At 39.8% G+C, this 15,441-nt stretch overlaps 1 protein-coding gene and 1 non-coding gene across 4 annotated transcripts in view; both read left to right on the top strand.

Annotated features, from left to right (window-relative positions):
- NDUFAF6 (NADH:ubiquinone oxidoreductase complex assembly factor 6) overlaps positions 1-15,441 on the top strand; it is a 51,060-nt gene that overhangs the window by 14,662 nt on the left and 20,957 nt on the right. For all 3 annotated transcript variants that reach the window (XM_061439330.1, XM_061439331.1, XM_061439332.1), the window contains 6 exons: positions 3,426-3,548; positions 7,707-7,763; positions 8,857-8,959; positions 10,752-10,885; positions 11,753-11,854; positions 15,225-15,281. In XM_061439330.1, the coding sequence (XP_061295314.1) occupies positions 3,426-3,548; positions 7,707-7,763; positions 8,857-8,959; positions 10,752-10,885; positions 11,753-11,854; positions 15,225-15,281 (576 nt within the window). The remainder of the gene's footprint in view (positions 1-3,425; positions 3,549-7,706; positions 7,764-8,856; positions 8,960-10,751; positions 10,886-11,752; positions 11,855-15,224; positions 15,282-15,441) is intronic.
- LOC133260872 (small nucleolar RNA SNORA14) lies at positions 12,465-12,599 on the top strand. The gene has a single exon (XR_009741011.1). It is a non-coding gene; the product is annotated as a small nucleolar RNA SNORA14 (small nucleolar RNA).

Raw genomic sequence — 15,441 nt, 5'->3', positions numbered from 1 at the left:
TTTTATTTGGAAATACTTTCATGCGCACAGGAGTAAGAATAGTACGAAGAATACCGATATGCCCTTTTGTTAATATTTGGCCCCATTTGCTCTATCAAGTTGTTCTCCTTCTCTCTGTCTTCCTTCCTTTCTCTCCCTCTCTTTTTCTCTCTCTGTATACACACACATGTATATGTACACACATTAATGCACTGTGTTTCTTTTTATGAATCATTTTACTGTAACTTGACTACACCATGCCCCTTTACTCATAAACTTGAGCGATATTTCATTAGCACAAGAATATTCTCTTTCATAACACTTACCAGTTTGAGTAAATTTGAGACAGATACACTAGTTTTATTTAATCTACCTTCTGGTTTCCAGTTTTGTTGAACGATTGAGTGATGTTTTTTATGGCATCTTTAAACCCTTCTGTACAGAATCCAAACTAAGATCACATATTACATTTAAGCTTTCATGTCTCTTTTGCCTCCTTTTATCTGGAGCATTTCCACAGCTTTTCTTTGTCTTCTATTAAACACTGACATTAAAAAAAACCATATTGTTCCTTTAAAAATCTTGAATATTTCTCATTTGGAGTTTTTGTCACAATTATATTATACATTTCTAATCTAATACTTAATGTCTTAATGGTGTATGTCCTTCTCAGGGAATCACAATGAGGCATGACATGGCTGTGTGCCTCTTATTTGTGATAGCAATTTTGGCCACTGGTCAAGATGTTAATATTTTTTTCCTGTTGAATGTGAGGAGACATTCTAAGACCATGGTCCTCATCAAAATTTACCTCATATACAGCCAATAGGTACATGAAAATGTGTTCAGCGTCACTTTGAGAGAAGTGCAAATCAGACCCACAGTGAGGCGTCACCGCACACCTATTAGAATAGCTGTCATCAAAAAGACAAGAAACAACAAACGCTGAGGCTGTGGAGTAAAGGGAACCCTTTGCACTGTTGGTGGGAGTGCAAATTGGTGCAGCTGCTATGGAAAATGGTATGAGATTCCTAAAAGATTAGAACTACTACAAAATCTAGTGATTCCATTTCTGGGTATTTAGCCAAAGGAAATGAAAACACTAATTTGAAAAAAATAGTTGCACCTCCTTGTTCATCACGGCATTATTACAATAGCCGAGGTATGGAAGCCACCCAAGTGTCCGTTGGTGGATGACTGGATAAAGATGTGGTTTATCGGGACTTCTCTCGTGGTACAGTGGATAAGAATCTGCAGTACAGGGGACACGGGTTCGATCCCTGGTCCAGGCAGATTCTCCATGCCGTGGGCAACTGAAGCCTATGTGCCACAGCTGTTGAGCCCATGAGCTGTAGCTCCTGAAGCCTGAGCGCCCTAGAGCCTGCCCACGGCAACCCCTGAGTCCACCTGCTGCATCTGCTGAAACCGGGCCACCTTGGAGCGTGTGCTCCACCACGGAAGCCACCGCAGTGAGAAGCCTGTGCACTGCCCCAGAGAGTCACCCCAGCACACTGCAACTCGGGAACGCCCGTGGGCAGCAACGAAGACCCAGTGCAGCCAAAAATATAAATATGTAAATATATTCTTAGAAAAGATGAGGTATATCTACACAATGAGTTATTACTTACCATAAAGAAGAAGGAAACCTTGCCATTTGTGACAACACAGATGGACCTTGAGGGCTTCATGTACGTGAAATGAGTTTGACAGACAAATACCATACGCTCTCACTTACAGTGGAATCTAAAGCAAAACAAACAAAAAATTCGCAAGCCCGTAGATACAGGGAACAGATTGGTGGTCGCAGAGACAGGGTTAGGAGATGGGTGAGAGGAGTGATTGTGGTTAAAAAGTAGAAACTTGCCACTGTAAGTAAATAAGGCGTGGGCATGAATGCACAGCTAATACTGTTACTATGCATTTGAAAGTTGCTAATAGAGCAGACCTTAAAAGCTCGTGACATACGCAGATTTCTAATTTTGTGGTGATAATAGATATTCTATGGTGATCTTTCACAATATATAGGTAGGTAGGTAGGTAGGTAGGTAGGTTTAGTTGCTCAGTCATGTCCGACTCTTTGCGACCCCATGGACTGTAGCCCACCACGCTCATATCAAATCATGTTGTATACTTAAAGCAATGAAACTGTTATGTGTCAATTATAGCTCAGTTAGAAAAAATTTTCCTCCTAGATTTAGCGTTCATTGATGATTCTTGCCAGAACTTAACAAGGCCATTCTTAATCAATAGTAAGTTAGGGAGAGAGTCTAGCAGTCTTTTAAAAAGTTAGTGAATGAACGAGTGAGTTTATTTAAATGTACCACAGTAAAATTCACTTTTTGTGGTATATAGACCTATAGGTTTTGAAAACTGCTTCAAGTCCTGTAGGTACCATCAGAGTCGTGATACAGAACAGTTCCATCAGCCTGAAAGATTCCCGTATGTGTCCCTTTGCAGTCAGCCCCTGCCCTCTCCACAGTCTTCTCCATGTGCGTGAGATAAGCTTCTACCTTTTTGAGCCATAATTTCTGTATTTGTAGAATGAATGTGTTGATAAGGACCCTGTGAGTTTGTTCTGATGATTGTGATCAGGTAACATCATGGTACCTACACAGGGCCTGGAACTTGTAGACATTTGATAAACAATATTTCCTTCTCTGCTTCCTCTGAAAAGCCTCTGGTTCTATTTACTAGGTTTATCGTCAGAGTTAAAAAATATTTTTGCTATCACTAACCAAGTGAGGATTGTTTTTCTTCCCTTCCACTTATTTTTTTAAAACTCCACTGGAAAGTTTCAATCATATATAGAATGCAGTATGTCCATATACAGAGAGAGAAATATAATGAACCCTCATGTACCCCGTCACCCACCTCCAGCTGTTACCTGCTCAAGGCCAATCTTGTTTTTCATCTTTACTCCTCAGCCACATCAGGTTATTTTGAAGTTAAGTTTCAGATGAATTTTTCCACCTGCAGATATTTCAATTTGCATCTCTAAAAGAATTCACTTAAAAAAAATAACACTACTATTATTATATATTAAAAATTTAAAATAATTCCTTAATATCATTAAACATCTGGTGTTCAAATTTTCCTAGTTGTCTCTCTCTTTAAATCCGGATTCAAATAGGTCTATATGTGACTGGTTGATCTTTCTTAAATTTTTTTAAAACAAAATGTCCCCCCTCCTTTGTTTTTCCTTATAACTTTTTTAGAAGAATTGCTGGTATTTTTGAATGCAGACCTTGAGGATATTTTTGAATAAGCACCAAGTAATCTTTGGCTTTTACTTAGGTAACTCATAATGGTGACAATTTAACCGATATATAACTTCAAGGAAAAATTAAATGCAGAGAAGACTGAATTACGTGATTTTATGGTTATAAATAGTGATTTCTGAGACTCTGAGTAGTGCAGTTGTTAATGTTTTTAAACCCTGTTTATAGATTAAGGACTCTGTCTCTGAGAAAACAATTGGACTGATGCGAATGCAGTTTTGGAAGAAAACTGTGGATGATATATACAGTGACAATCCACCACATCAGCCTGTGGCCATTGAACTGTGGAAGGTAAAACAGAAACAGCTACTTTTCACTTGTAAGAATGTTGTTTAAGCATACTTTTTGTTACATACAAGTTGGATAGTGGCAATGGGGAATCTATCCTGAAAATATTCTTGGGCTCACGTAACGTTCAGATATATATTAGTTTTGACAGAATTTAAAATCATTAACAAGTAATTTACACACATCTTTAGTGTGTTTATTAAAAGAAGAAAGTCAGATATATATTAGTTTTGACAGAATTTAAAATCATTAACAAGTAATTTACTCACATCTTTAGTGTGTTTATTAAAAGAAGAAAGAGGAATTTGGTCTGTTTATGTTATAAATTATTTTCCACATGTTTGGTTGCAGAATTTAAGCCCTACAAATTTTGAAACAATGACATTTTAAATTTTCTATTCTATCTGCCAAGTAGCTCCTTATTCCAGTGCTTTAGTTCATACGCTGGACTGTAGAAAATGATGCATTGATCTTTTGTGCTCTTATCATTCCTAAAGCTGCCTTGTCTAGTTTCATAGAATTGCCTCTTTGTTGATGAAGTTTAGGTATCTGAGAATGGAAGCCTATGGGCGAGGTTGTTATTTGTACACTAAGATGTATTGGGTAGTTTTACATTAAAGCTCTATGGATTCCTCATTCACAACTAGCCTTACACAGTTTAAAAATACATTGAACTAGCAGCAGAGAACAGGGTTTAGGCTCCTTTTGTCATTGATCTGTGTCCCTGTTGTCACATCGTAAGTGCCAGAAGACAGCGTCTGTCCCAGGAGCCTCTGACAGACCTGAGTGGTACACTCCTTCTCAGGTCTGTGCCCCAGCAGAGGCAGGCCCCTTTTCTTGGCCCCAGATTGACTTCACAGAACCTCAGTAATTGGAGAACCAGGCCCCTCCATCAGGGACTGGGAAGGAAAAGTGGATGGGAAGCTCTTGAGTATCGGATTAGCTGTTTCCCTTTAGTCATCCCACTTCAAGAACTTCATCCTGGCTGACTCAGTTTAAAGGAAAGTTTCTCCAAAATCCAGAAACTACTTATTTTATATACAAACCTGACTGCGTTAGAAGTTTATGCTAAGACTTGTATTGAAGATTCTGGCCTTTGTCAGGAAATAACTTGAAAGATCAGAGATTTATTTAACATAAATTTATCTTGTCTTAGCTTCATTTAAATGCCAGAAGACATATCTGATTTACAGAATGTTTACATGTATGACAATTTGTCCAGTTTTAAAAGCTGCTTAAATTTTGATGATTAATGTTGGCCAGCTCTCTGATATGACAGGTATTGCAGATTAACATGAACATTTGAAAGAAGCAGGTAGTGTTCAGAGCGGTTGTCCTGATTGTGTGTTTTTTACTTCTTCCCATTCTTCTGGAGCACATACTTATTGCGCCACTGTCCAGTCAGACTTTCCACTGATTGCTTAAAGAGCTTCAGGTTCTTCAGAAGATTAAATAGGGGAACAGAGAGTACATTCCTGCTGCGCTGTTTCATTGGTGCTTTTAGAGCACAGAATAGATGAATTCCTATAATTTCTAATAATTATAGCCATGATTTTTATTCCATTTGGCTTCTATTTGCAAAGTTTTGATACCTTTATTTAACAGGTTTTCAGCTTCTTATGTGTTTTTTTATCTTGATCTCTGATGTCCTTCAGAATCAGACAGAACTCTGTTTTGTGGTCAAGGAACTGCAGCTGTTACAGCGTCAGACTTGAGTAAATAGGAGTCTGACTTTTCAGTGGTTTAGTATCTGCTGAGTACTTTTATGTGCCAGGAATGGTGCTTGATGGTGTGGTTACAAAGATCAAACAAGCCCTGCCCTTCTCAGACATGTACAAAACAAAATGAGAGCAAGACTGAAGTGACTGAGGTATCCCAGGCTGATTCTTGGAACTGGGGGGAGAGGCCTGTGGGAGTGCTGCTGTGTAATTGTAGCAATGCTGAGAGCACTTCCAGACCAGCTCTTTGCAGCCCTCATAGCTTCTGCTGCTTTCCTGTCGGGCAAGGTGGGCTCCATTCTGCACACTTCCATCCTTTGCCACTTGCATGTGTGTGGATGAGCCTGCCAGCCTTTACATTAGTATCAGTGACATCTTAGAGTCTCAGTTGAAGTGTGGGATATCCTGGAGACTTTATGTTTCACTACTGTATTTCTTGTGAAAATATATTATACTTAGTGTTGACTTGGCACAAAAGCAGTGTTTACCTTATTTGGAAATAGCTTCAAAATTTTAGGAAGGTTACAAAATTAAAAATCTTGTAAGAACACTTCTGTGTCGTTCACTCACATTTACCTGTTGTTAACATTTTATCCTATTTGTTAATCATTTGTGTGTGCTCACTCGTGTGTGTGTGTGCTGGCATGATCTCTGTATATTTTCACACATAATTTTTTTAATTTTTTTAAATCATTTGAGTATAAGTTGCATACGTCATGTCCCTTTATTTCTCAATACTTTAGTATTTCCTAAGAATACAGATATTCTCTTATTTAACCAGAATAGTTACTGACTTTAGTAAATTTAACTTTGAAATAACTTTCATCTGATTTTCCAGTCATATTCCAATTTTGTCAGTTGACCTAATGATATACATTAATGTATTTTTCCCCTCCAGTGTAGGATCCAGTCAGGTATTTTTCAGTCATATCTGTTTAGCCTACTTTAATCTGGAACATTTCCATAGTTTTTCTTTGTCTTCTATGACATTGACATGTTTGAAGTGTATAACATCTTTTTTTTTGTAGTAGAACATTCCTCATTTTGGATTTGTCTAATATTTTATCCTGCTTAGATGGTTCAGGTTATGCGCTCTTGGCCAGAATACTGCATCAGTGATGTATTCTTGGAGTGTCACATCTGGAGACACATTCTGTCCATCCGTCCTTTATTGCATTGTTCATTTTCATTAACATTCAAGATGTTGTCCGGTTCTCCCAATGTGTAGTCTACTGTATAATTAGAATTTCCCTTGCAACTAATCAACTTTAAGACAATGCAAATATCCTACTCCTCATCAGTTTCCTGTGAAACGTAACATTCACTGATGGTTCTTATCCAGTCTTTACTGTTATGATTACAGAATGATAATGTCCCAACTCTAATGCTCTGTTCACATTTACCACTTGGCATGCTACTGTAAGCAATTGCTCTCACTCTCCTATATTATTTATTTGTTTATTAATTATTGGTATAAACTGCATTTTTGTCCAGTATTTTATAAATCATTGCTTGCATGCATGCTTATTCGCTTAGTTGTGTCCAACTCTTTCAGACCCTATGGACTGTGGCCCACCAAGTTCCTCTGTCTATAGTATTTCCCAAGCAAGAATACTGGAGTGGGTTGCCATTTCCTCTTCCAAGGGATCTTCCCAACCCAGGGAATGAACCCTTGTCTCTTATGTCTCCTACACTGGCAGGCAGATTATACCTCATTACTGTACTTAATTATTTGGTATTCATATAGTCCCATATTTGGACAATGAGAGTCCCTTCAGACTGGCTCCTGTGTCCTAACATGCCTCCTATCTTTTTTTTTTTTTTTTGCACTTTCTATTTTCTGGCACAATAAAATGGTTCAGGATCCTCTCGAATCTCCCTTTTTCCAGCTCTGGAATCCCCTTTTTTAGAGTCTGTTTCCTTTGATGGAAATGGTATTAGAGACCAAGATCTAAGCACTAAGTGTGCTCTTTCTTAATGGAGTGTCTTTACTTGTAAGATAACACTGTACCCTGCAGATTGTTTTCTTTGGAGCTGTATTAGCCTTTTCTTTTTTATAAAGTGGTTATTTTCATTAAATAGGGTCTTCATTTTATGGAAAGAAGTTTGTAATAAGCATGGAAGTCGAGGCATACCGCATAGAGAAGCTTGCTCTGCTTAATTCTTGTGTTTTTGTTTGTTTTGAAAGTGGATTCACTAATTACTAATAGTATAAGGAAAAGAGTAGTGAAAAAGTTTTGGATATATTATCTTTACTTGAAAATGTTTTAAAATGTTTTCTAGGGACATTTTCTTTTTCCCTAGGTTTTTAACATAGCTGTCTGGTGATGAGTTATTACAGATGTTCCCTGGCCTGGTTTTGTATTTGGTTTGTTTATGTTATTCAGGTCTACAGAAGTCATTTGTAGTACTTTCCAAAAACTTAAAACTTTTTTTTTTTTAGGCTGTCAGAAGACATAATCTGACTAAAAGATGGCTTATGAAAATCATTGATGAAAGAGTAAGTTGCAGTTGCTCAAGTCTTGTTTTTTCTCCTCTTTTAATCCTTATGCTAATTCTTCAGGGAAGAAATGTTTTAATATGTATATTAATATTTTGGAGGAAGCAGACTTTTAGAGAACTATGCCATTTTATCTGTTCTCCATCACTGCATGCCACCTACCTCAGCTCCTACCCCGGTACCTGGAGACAGACAGGTGAACGGGCGTCCAGGCAGAGGCATGCATGTGCATATCATACTCTACTATTTTGGTGTTTTTTTAAAAATAGAAAATGTTCAGACTTATATAAAAGTAGAGAAAATAGTGTCACCTAGCTTTAATAGTTATAAACCCATGTCCAGTGTTTTTTCATTTTTTTTTCTACCAACTTCCCTCACTAAACCGTATTTGATTATTTTAAAGTAAACCCCAGACATGTTATCATTTGATCTGTAAATAAAACGTGTATAAAACAGATAATCAACAAGGACCTATTGTATAGCACGGGAAGCCCAGTTCCGTAATGACTGGGTGACTGAACAACAACACAGTCTAAGGTGGGGGCTTCCCTGATGGCTCAGTGGTGAAGAACCTGCGTGCCGATGAAAAAGTCACAGGTTTGATCCCTGGGTTGGGAAGATTCCCTGAAGGCCTCCCTGTCCCTTGTCATCTCCCAAAGTTTGCCCAAGTTCATGTCCATTGCATCAGTGATGCCATCCAACCATCTCATCCCCGAAGGCCCCCTTCTGTCCTCAGTCTTTCCCAGCATCAGGGACTTTTCCAGTGAGTCAGCTGGAGGAGGAAATGGCAAACCACCACAGCATACTTGCTGTGAGAACCTCATGAACTGTATAAAAAGACCTTAGACTTTAGAAGCAAGTAAAAATTAAGCCAACCCCACGTCTGTGGTGATTTGTGCATTGAGATTATTCCTGAGGTATTATTCTGAGGGGTGATTTGTAAGTAGTGAACATGTAGGATCTTATTTTATTGTGTAATAAACAGTTCATACCAATAGTTTTAATTATTTAATAGTCATTTCTTTAGGGGAAAAATTGTGCATTTTTAAAATAAGTTATTAACCATCAAACAAATAAAACATTTTGTTTGTAGGAAAAAAATTTGGATGACAAAGCATATCGTAATATCCAGGAACTAGAAAATTATGCTGAAAATACACAGAGTTCTCTTCTTTATCTAACACTAGAAATATTGGGTAAGTTTTTTTTTTTTTTCCTATTTTATACTTCTCTTTCTTAAAGAAAATACTTTTTTTTACTTGAAGTATAGTCGATCTACATTATGTTAATTTCAGGTATGTAGGAAAGTGATTCAGTTACATATATACTTTTTTTTTCAGATTCTTTTTCGTTGTAGTTATAAGAGCTGAATATAGTTCCTGTGCTAAACCCTTGTTGTTTATTCTATATGATGATGAGCATCTGGCAGCCCCAGGCTCCTACTTCGCCCCTCCCACTGCTTCCCCTTTGGTAACTGCCAGTCTGTTTTCTAAGTCTGTAAGTCTGTTTCTGTTTTGTAAGTAGGTTCATTTGTATGATTTTTCAGATCCCACATATAAGTGGATCATATAGTATCTGTCTTTGTCTGATTTACCACTCAGTACGGTAATCCCTAGTCCACCCGTGTTGCTGCAAGTGGCAGCGTTTCCTTCTGCTTCTATGGCTGAGTTGTGTTCCCTTGTGTGTGTGCACCACATCTTACTCTGTTCATCTGCTGATGGACAGTTTGGCTGTTTCTATGTCTTGACTATTGTAAATAGTGTTGCTGTGAATATTGCGGTGCATATATCTTTTCAAATGAGACTTTTCATCTTTTCTGGATATATGCCCAGGCATAAACTTGCTGGATCATATGGTAACTCTGTTATTAGTTTTTTAAGGACCCTCCATACTGTTAACATACAATTTGACAGTCTAACCAGTTTAACGTTAAAATTTTTCTTTGCACCAACTATAAAGGACTAGCTTTTCTGTTTCTTTCAAGGTAGAATGGAAATATAATAAATATATACCTTTCTTTGGAATGGAATGCAGACTAATGAAAATACCCAGATTCTCATAAAAGTACTTTAGCTGCCTCATGCTATAATTAATAATCTGGTAATTGCAGATGATTTTACTTTTTTATGCAACCCTTACTGTTTGGAAGCCCTATGACCTGACTCCTTTCTTTTTTTTTTTTTTTTTTTGTTAAAGGGAGGGGGGGCGGAGGGCCGAGGAGGGGGAGGGAGAGGGCGGCGGAGCCCCCTCTCCCTCCACCCCCGCACCCGCCCCCCCAACTCCTTTCTTCTTTGTCAATAATACTTTCCCATGTTTAAGACAAAGGTTGAAGAAATAAAACTCTGTAAGTTTTTATGAGATTTTTCTTAAAAAAAAAAACAAAACCCCAAACTATGGAGTTTAGATATTTTTGCTCCTTTGACTCTATTCTAAGTTGGTGAGGCTTATTGTCATGAGGATTGTAATGGAATTATTTGGGGCAAGGACAATACCATCCATTTGAAGAAAACAATATGTCTTTATGTCAGCCTAAAAGAATAATACAAGTCCTTGCCCAGTTTCCCAGGCCTGTTCTGCCTGCCCATTCAGTGACATGTTTGCCAACGCAGTGAAAGGAGGGCGCAAAGAGCAGAAAGTCTGTTAGGCATATACTTAAAATGAGGTCATATGGAAATTGCACTGAGGAGAAGAAATGCAAGACTTGCAGTGTTTTTCACAAGAGCTGATTAAAATTCCAAATGTGCTCTTGGTATGCTGTCGTCTGAGGAAACCTTCTATTTAAAAGTTGACGTTCAGAAGCCTGTTACTGGTAAATGATCAGCTTGTCTTTGTGCCCAGTTTTGCTCACATAAATCCTGTTTTTCAGATATGAAACACAGGATAAACACCTTTTACGTGTTAAGGTGATTTCCCTATGCTGCTTGTATTCACTTGTTACGCATTTGAAGAGAAAAGAGCGGCCTAATTGTTAGATTTCTGAAATCACAGGCATAAAGGATCTTCATGCAGACCATGCCGCCAGTCACATCGGAAAAGCACAAGGCATCGTCACTTGCTTGAGAGCCACCCCCTATCACGGGAGCAGAAGAAGGGTGTTCCTTCCCATGGATATCTGTATGCTGGTAAGGCTGTTACTTGGACTCCTAATTATTTACCTTAAGAATATGGGGAGGGACATTTCTCTTCTTGTTCTTTAGTCTGTTCTAGAGAAGGCAGTGGCAACCCACTCCAGTACTCTTGCCTGGAAAATCCCACGGGCAGAGGAGCCTGGTAGGCGGCAGTCCATGGGGTCGCAAAGAGTCGGACACGACTGAGCGACTTCACTTTCCCTTTTCACTTTCGTGCATTGGAGAAGGAAATGGCAACCCACTCCAGTGTTCTTGCCTGGAAAATCCCAGGGACGGGGGAGCCTGGTGGGCTGCCGTCTCTGGGGTTGCACAGAGTCGGACACGACTGAAGCAACTTAGCAGCAGTAATTTCTTTGAAACACATGTGTATTGCATTTTTGCTCCAGAGTTACCAAGTCAGAGTTTTTTCAGTCAGGCATTTTAGGTCGTGGTAGAGCTGTGTGTAAGAAGGTCCAGAGAACCTCACTTGGTGTAGCCTCATTCCCTTCCAAGCAATTTCATAATTATTCCTAGTGTTCACCTTAGCCTGTTCTTTTATTTTAAAGGAGGAAGTAATCCTTCAGAAAAATTACTGTGTATGAGAACCTTTGTTTTCTGGATGAGGTTCATTATTGTCTGTTCTTTTAAATTTCTTATCCGTTTGTTTATTTTGTTCCAGGTACTACTGTCGTTCCTTAGCATCTTGTTGCATGTTCTTCTAGGAGGGACAGTGTGTTTGTGTGTGACACGTACATATAGCTGTATTTTAAAAACCAAAAGAGCATTTTACTGTACATATTGTTCTATCACCTGTTGTCTTGAGCTGAGTTAGTTTTAAGTGTGCTCTTTGATTCCTAACGTAGTGCGCATTTTCCTACGTAGCACGGTGTTTCACAAGAGGATTTTCTACGGAAGAGTCAAGATAGAAATGTGAGAGACGTGGTGTATGACGTGGCCAGCCAGGCACACTTGCACCTAAAGCACGTAAGTAGCCTCCTTTAGCCGAATCATTTAGGAAACCGTTGTTTCTAGCTGTGGCTACTCCTAAGGCTTGGTTGTAGCGTTTTCTGTTTAACAGTGTGTATCCATTGCTCAGTGAAATCCCAGCAAATGTATCTTAGGGACTATTGTAAACTTTTTCCACTTTTTAAAAATCCCCCTTTCTCCTCCTCAGCTTCCTCAGTGAGGCTGTCCTGGGACTCGTCTGCTCACTGTTTCTCTGTCTCTCAGGGGAGAGTGTGTCTTCCTGCCTGGTCAAGGCTGATGCCTCTCCTCTTCCGCCCTTCCAGAACTTTACATCCTCAGCAGTTCCCAGCTGGTGTTTTCAGCTGGCCTCTCTGACAGCTTGCCCCGTTTATCTTCTAGTTTGTTGCTACTGTGTTTAGTGAGCAGCCCATGGGACCCTTCTGTTTCTTACTTTTCCCTCCCAGTTAACCTTTTTTGAATACACATTCTATGTGTATTTTTACTTCAAGGCCCTCACCACTGTGACCCTGTTCACCGGGCTGTAATTTGGCTTCCATCCTGCATGCTCTTAATAATCATCTCTAGTAAATCATTTCCTATTGCCACAGTTGAAAGAGTATCTGATTTATTGCATTCTTAAACCCTCTTGGTAGCTTCAACCTGATTGCTTCCAGGATATGAGTGAATGCCATAGGAATTGCAGGGGAGTCCAAAGGGCTGTGCCTCTCCTGTGGCTCAGTCTTATTTCGTACCTGCGACATCTCCTAAGAGAGATTTGTAAGGGGGAAATTGTGTCACTGAAACCATGGTGGTCTTTGAATCTTGCAGGTATACTCATTCTCAGTATACAATGTAAGAGCAAATTTGTTGCAGCAAGTATTTTTGTAACTTATCTAGTTTGCTCAGTCAAAATAGTTTCTGAAATTAAAATTTCCACTTAAGTTATTAAAGCCCAGAAAGTACAAAGACATGATTCTCATATTTAATACTTTGTGGTTGTTCAGTTGCTCAGTTGTGTCCGACTCTGCAACCCTGTGGACTGCAGCACACCAGGCTTCCCTGTCCTTCATTATCTCCTGGGGATTGCTCAGACTCATGTCCTTTGAGTCGGTGATGCCATCCAACCATCTCATCCTCTGCCATCCCCTTCTCTTGTCTTCAATCTTTCCCAGCTTCAGGGTCTTTTCCAATAGTCAGTTCTTTGCGTCAGATGGCCAAAGTATTGGAGTTTCAGCTTCAGCATCAGTTCTTCCAGTGAATATTCAGGGTTAATTTCCTTTAGGATTGACTCGTTTGATCTCCTTGCAGTCCAGGGGACTCTCAAGAGTCTTCTCCAACACCACAGTTCAAAAGCATCAATTCTCTGGCTTGGTCCAATTCTCACATCCGTACTTGACTGCTGGAAAAACCACAACTTTGATTATATGGATCTTTGTTGGCAAAGTAATGTCTCTGCTTTTTAATATGCTGTCTAGGTTTAATACTTACCAAGTAATTTAATACTTACCAACTAATTCAGCCATAATAAGTCATTAAAAAATAAAGAGTGTCTGATTTAGGGAGGGTAGATATTTTACATGTATGTATGTGAATGTATATACATACATATATACATATAATGAGCTTCCCCAGTGGCTCAGCAGTAAAGAATTCATCTGTGATGCAGGAGATGCGGATTCGATCCCTGGCTCGGGAATTCCCCTAGAGGAGGGCATGGCAACCCACTCTGGTATTCTTGCCTGAAAAATCCTATGGACAGAGGAGCCTGGCGGGTACAGTCCATGGAGTCGCAAAGAGTTGGACATGACTGTAGCGACGGAGCACAGCACCGAGCACACACATAACAGAGGAAGAAGCGACTAGACTTGATAACTGATTGGATCGTAGCAGGGTCAGGGAGCAGGAAGGGGAAGGTTTCATGAAGTTCAAATATAGATTGTGCTAGTGCCAGTCAGAGACTGCAGTAGAAAAGCAGTGGTGTGCTGGCTGCTGATCAGTAGTCTTCTGGGCATCACTGAATTTAAGGGGATTCGAGGGCATTTAAGGAAGTGGGCCAAAATGCAGATTGCAGGATGACGACTGTAAGAGGAGGTCAGAACTGGAGATACAGCCTGGGGAGTCATTCAGGTGGAAGGCTTAGGGTTAAAGCTCCAGGTGTGGATACGCTGTTGTCCAAAGACAGTGTATATTTAGACAAGAAGGCCAAAGGCTGAACCTTGAACCCACCTCCAGTTCTCAGGTAGGAAGGAGAACTCGGAGTCAGTGTGTTGGAAACCTAAGGGAGGAGCAGATTCCAAGAATGGGAAATACTAAAGTCCTGCATTCCTTAGAGAGATTGAAGAGAAAAGAGGGGTATGCTGATCAGTAAATTGTGAATGATCTCGAAGAGAGCAGTTTTAGTAGATGGAGTAAAACCGAGTACAGTGGGTTGAGAATTGAGTCAGGGAGTAGAAGTAGTTTCTGACGATGTAAACAAAGGCCTGTAGACAGAAGTGGGCTTGGGGAAGGTGGAGGGTGGGCATTACTCCGGGTGGGTCGAGGCTTTGTAGTCCAGGGCATTAGGGAGCTGGGTTGGATAGGTAAGATTAGATTCAAGATGCGGAGGCCTTTGAATTCTAAGATGAGTAGTTGAGACATGATCTATCAGGGAGTTAAGTTAAACAATGACTTTATGACATTAATTTGGCTGCTTGTGTGACATGAATTAACGGTAGGGGAACACAGACGCAGGAAGCGTGGCTGGGAGGGTCTTACAGTCATCTAGGCAAGAGAGGCTGACATCCAGGCTGGGGAGGTGCTGGGACTGATGTGCAAATACAGTCGACCCTTGCACAACCACAGGGCTTAGGGTGCCAGCCTTCCACGCAGTTGAAAATCCACACATCATTTACAGGTGGCCTTCTGTATCCAGGGTTCCTCTTTGTGTGGCGGGGGGCAGTGGTGGTCAAAGTTGTGGCAGCTGGAAATGCGAAAACCAAATGACAGAGAGAGTAGAATTCTTGGGACTTGCCTGGTGGTCCAGTGACTGAAATCCCACGTTCCCAATGCAAGGGGCCTGGGTTTGATCCCTGGTCAGGGAACTAGATCCCACGTGCTGCAGCTGAAAATGCTGCATGCCACAGTTAAAACCTGGCGGAGTCAAATAAAATAAATAATTTTTTTTTAAAGAAGAATAGAATTCTTAATATAGTGCCTTTTCCTGATTTCTTTAGGTTTGGCAAGTTAATCTCAACCAGCAGGAGATAACTGTTTTCTTGTTTTCAAGAAAGGCCCTAGTGATGCTGTTTGAAACTGCTGGTGTTGTTTTGTGTTCACTTTCAGAGGGAGAGGGTTAATTTCCAGAAATACTTGTCTTTCAAACCAGTTTTCTTTTGTCTTCCCTTTTTAGGCTAGGTCCTTCCACAGAAGTGTTCCTGTGAAAGCATTTCCTGCTTTTCTTCAGACTGTAAGTAGGTTAACAGAATAAGTTGTTTAATTATTAAAGCAGATGTGTATAGCCTTTTTTTTTTAATAAGGTTTCCAGTGCAGTTCTTTAGTCTGTAGTATTTGTTTTTGTTTTCGTCCCTTAGTGTAGGTTTTGTTGGTTAACGTTCTGCTCTTGGTGA

This window comes from Bos javanicus, chromosome 14 (assembly GCF_032452875.1).
Source record: "Bos javanicus breed banteng chromosome 14, ARS-OSU_banteng_1.0, whole genome shotgun sequence".
NCBI lineage: Eukaryota > Metazoa > Chordata > Mammalia > Artiodactyla > Bovidae > Bos > Bos javanicus.
Note: the sequence above shows the minus strand (reverse complement) of the source record. Positions and strands in the feature narration are given on the sequence as shown.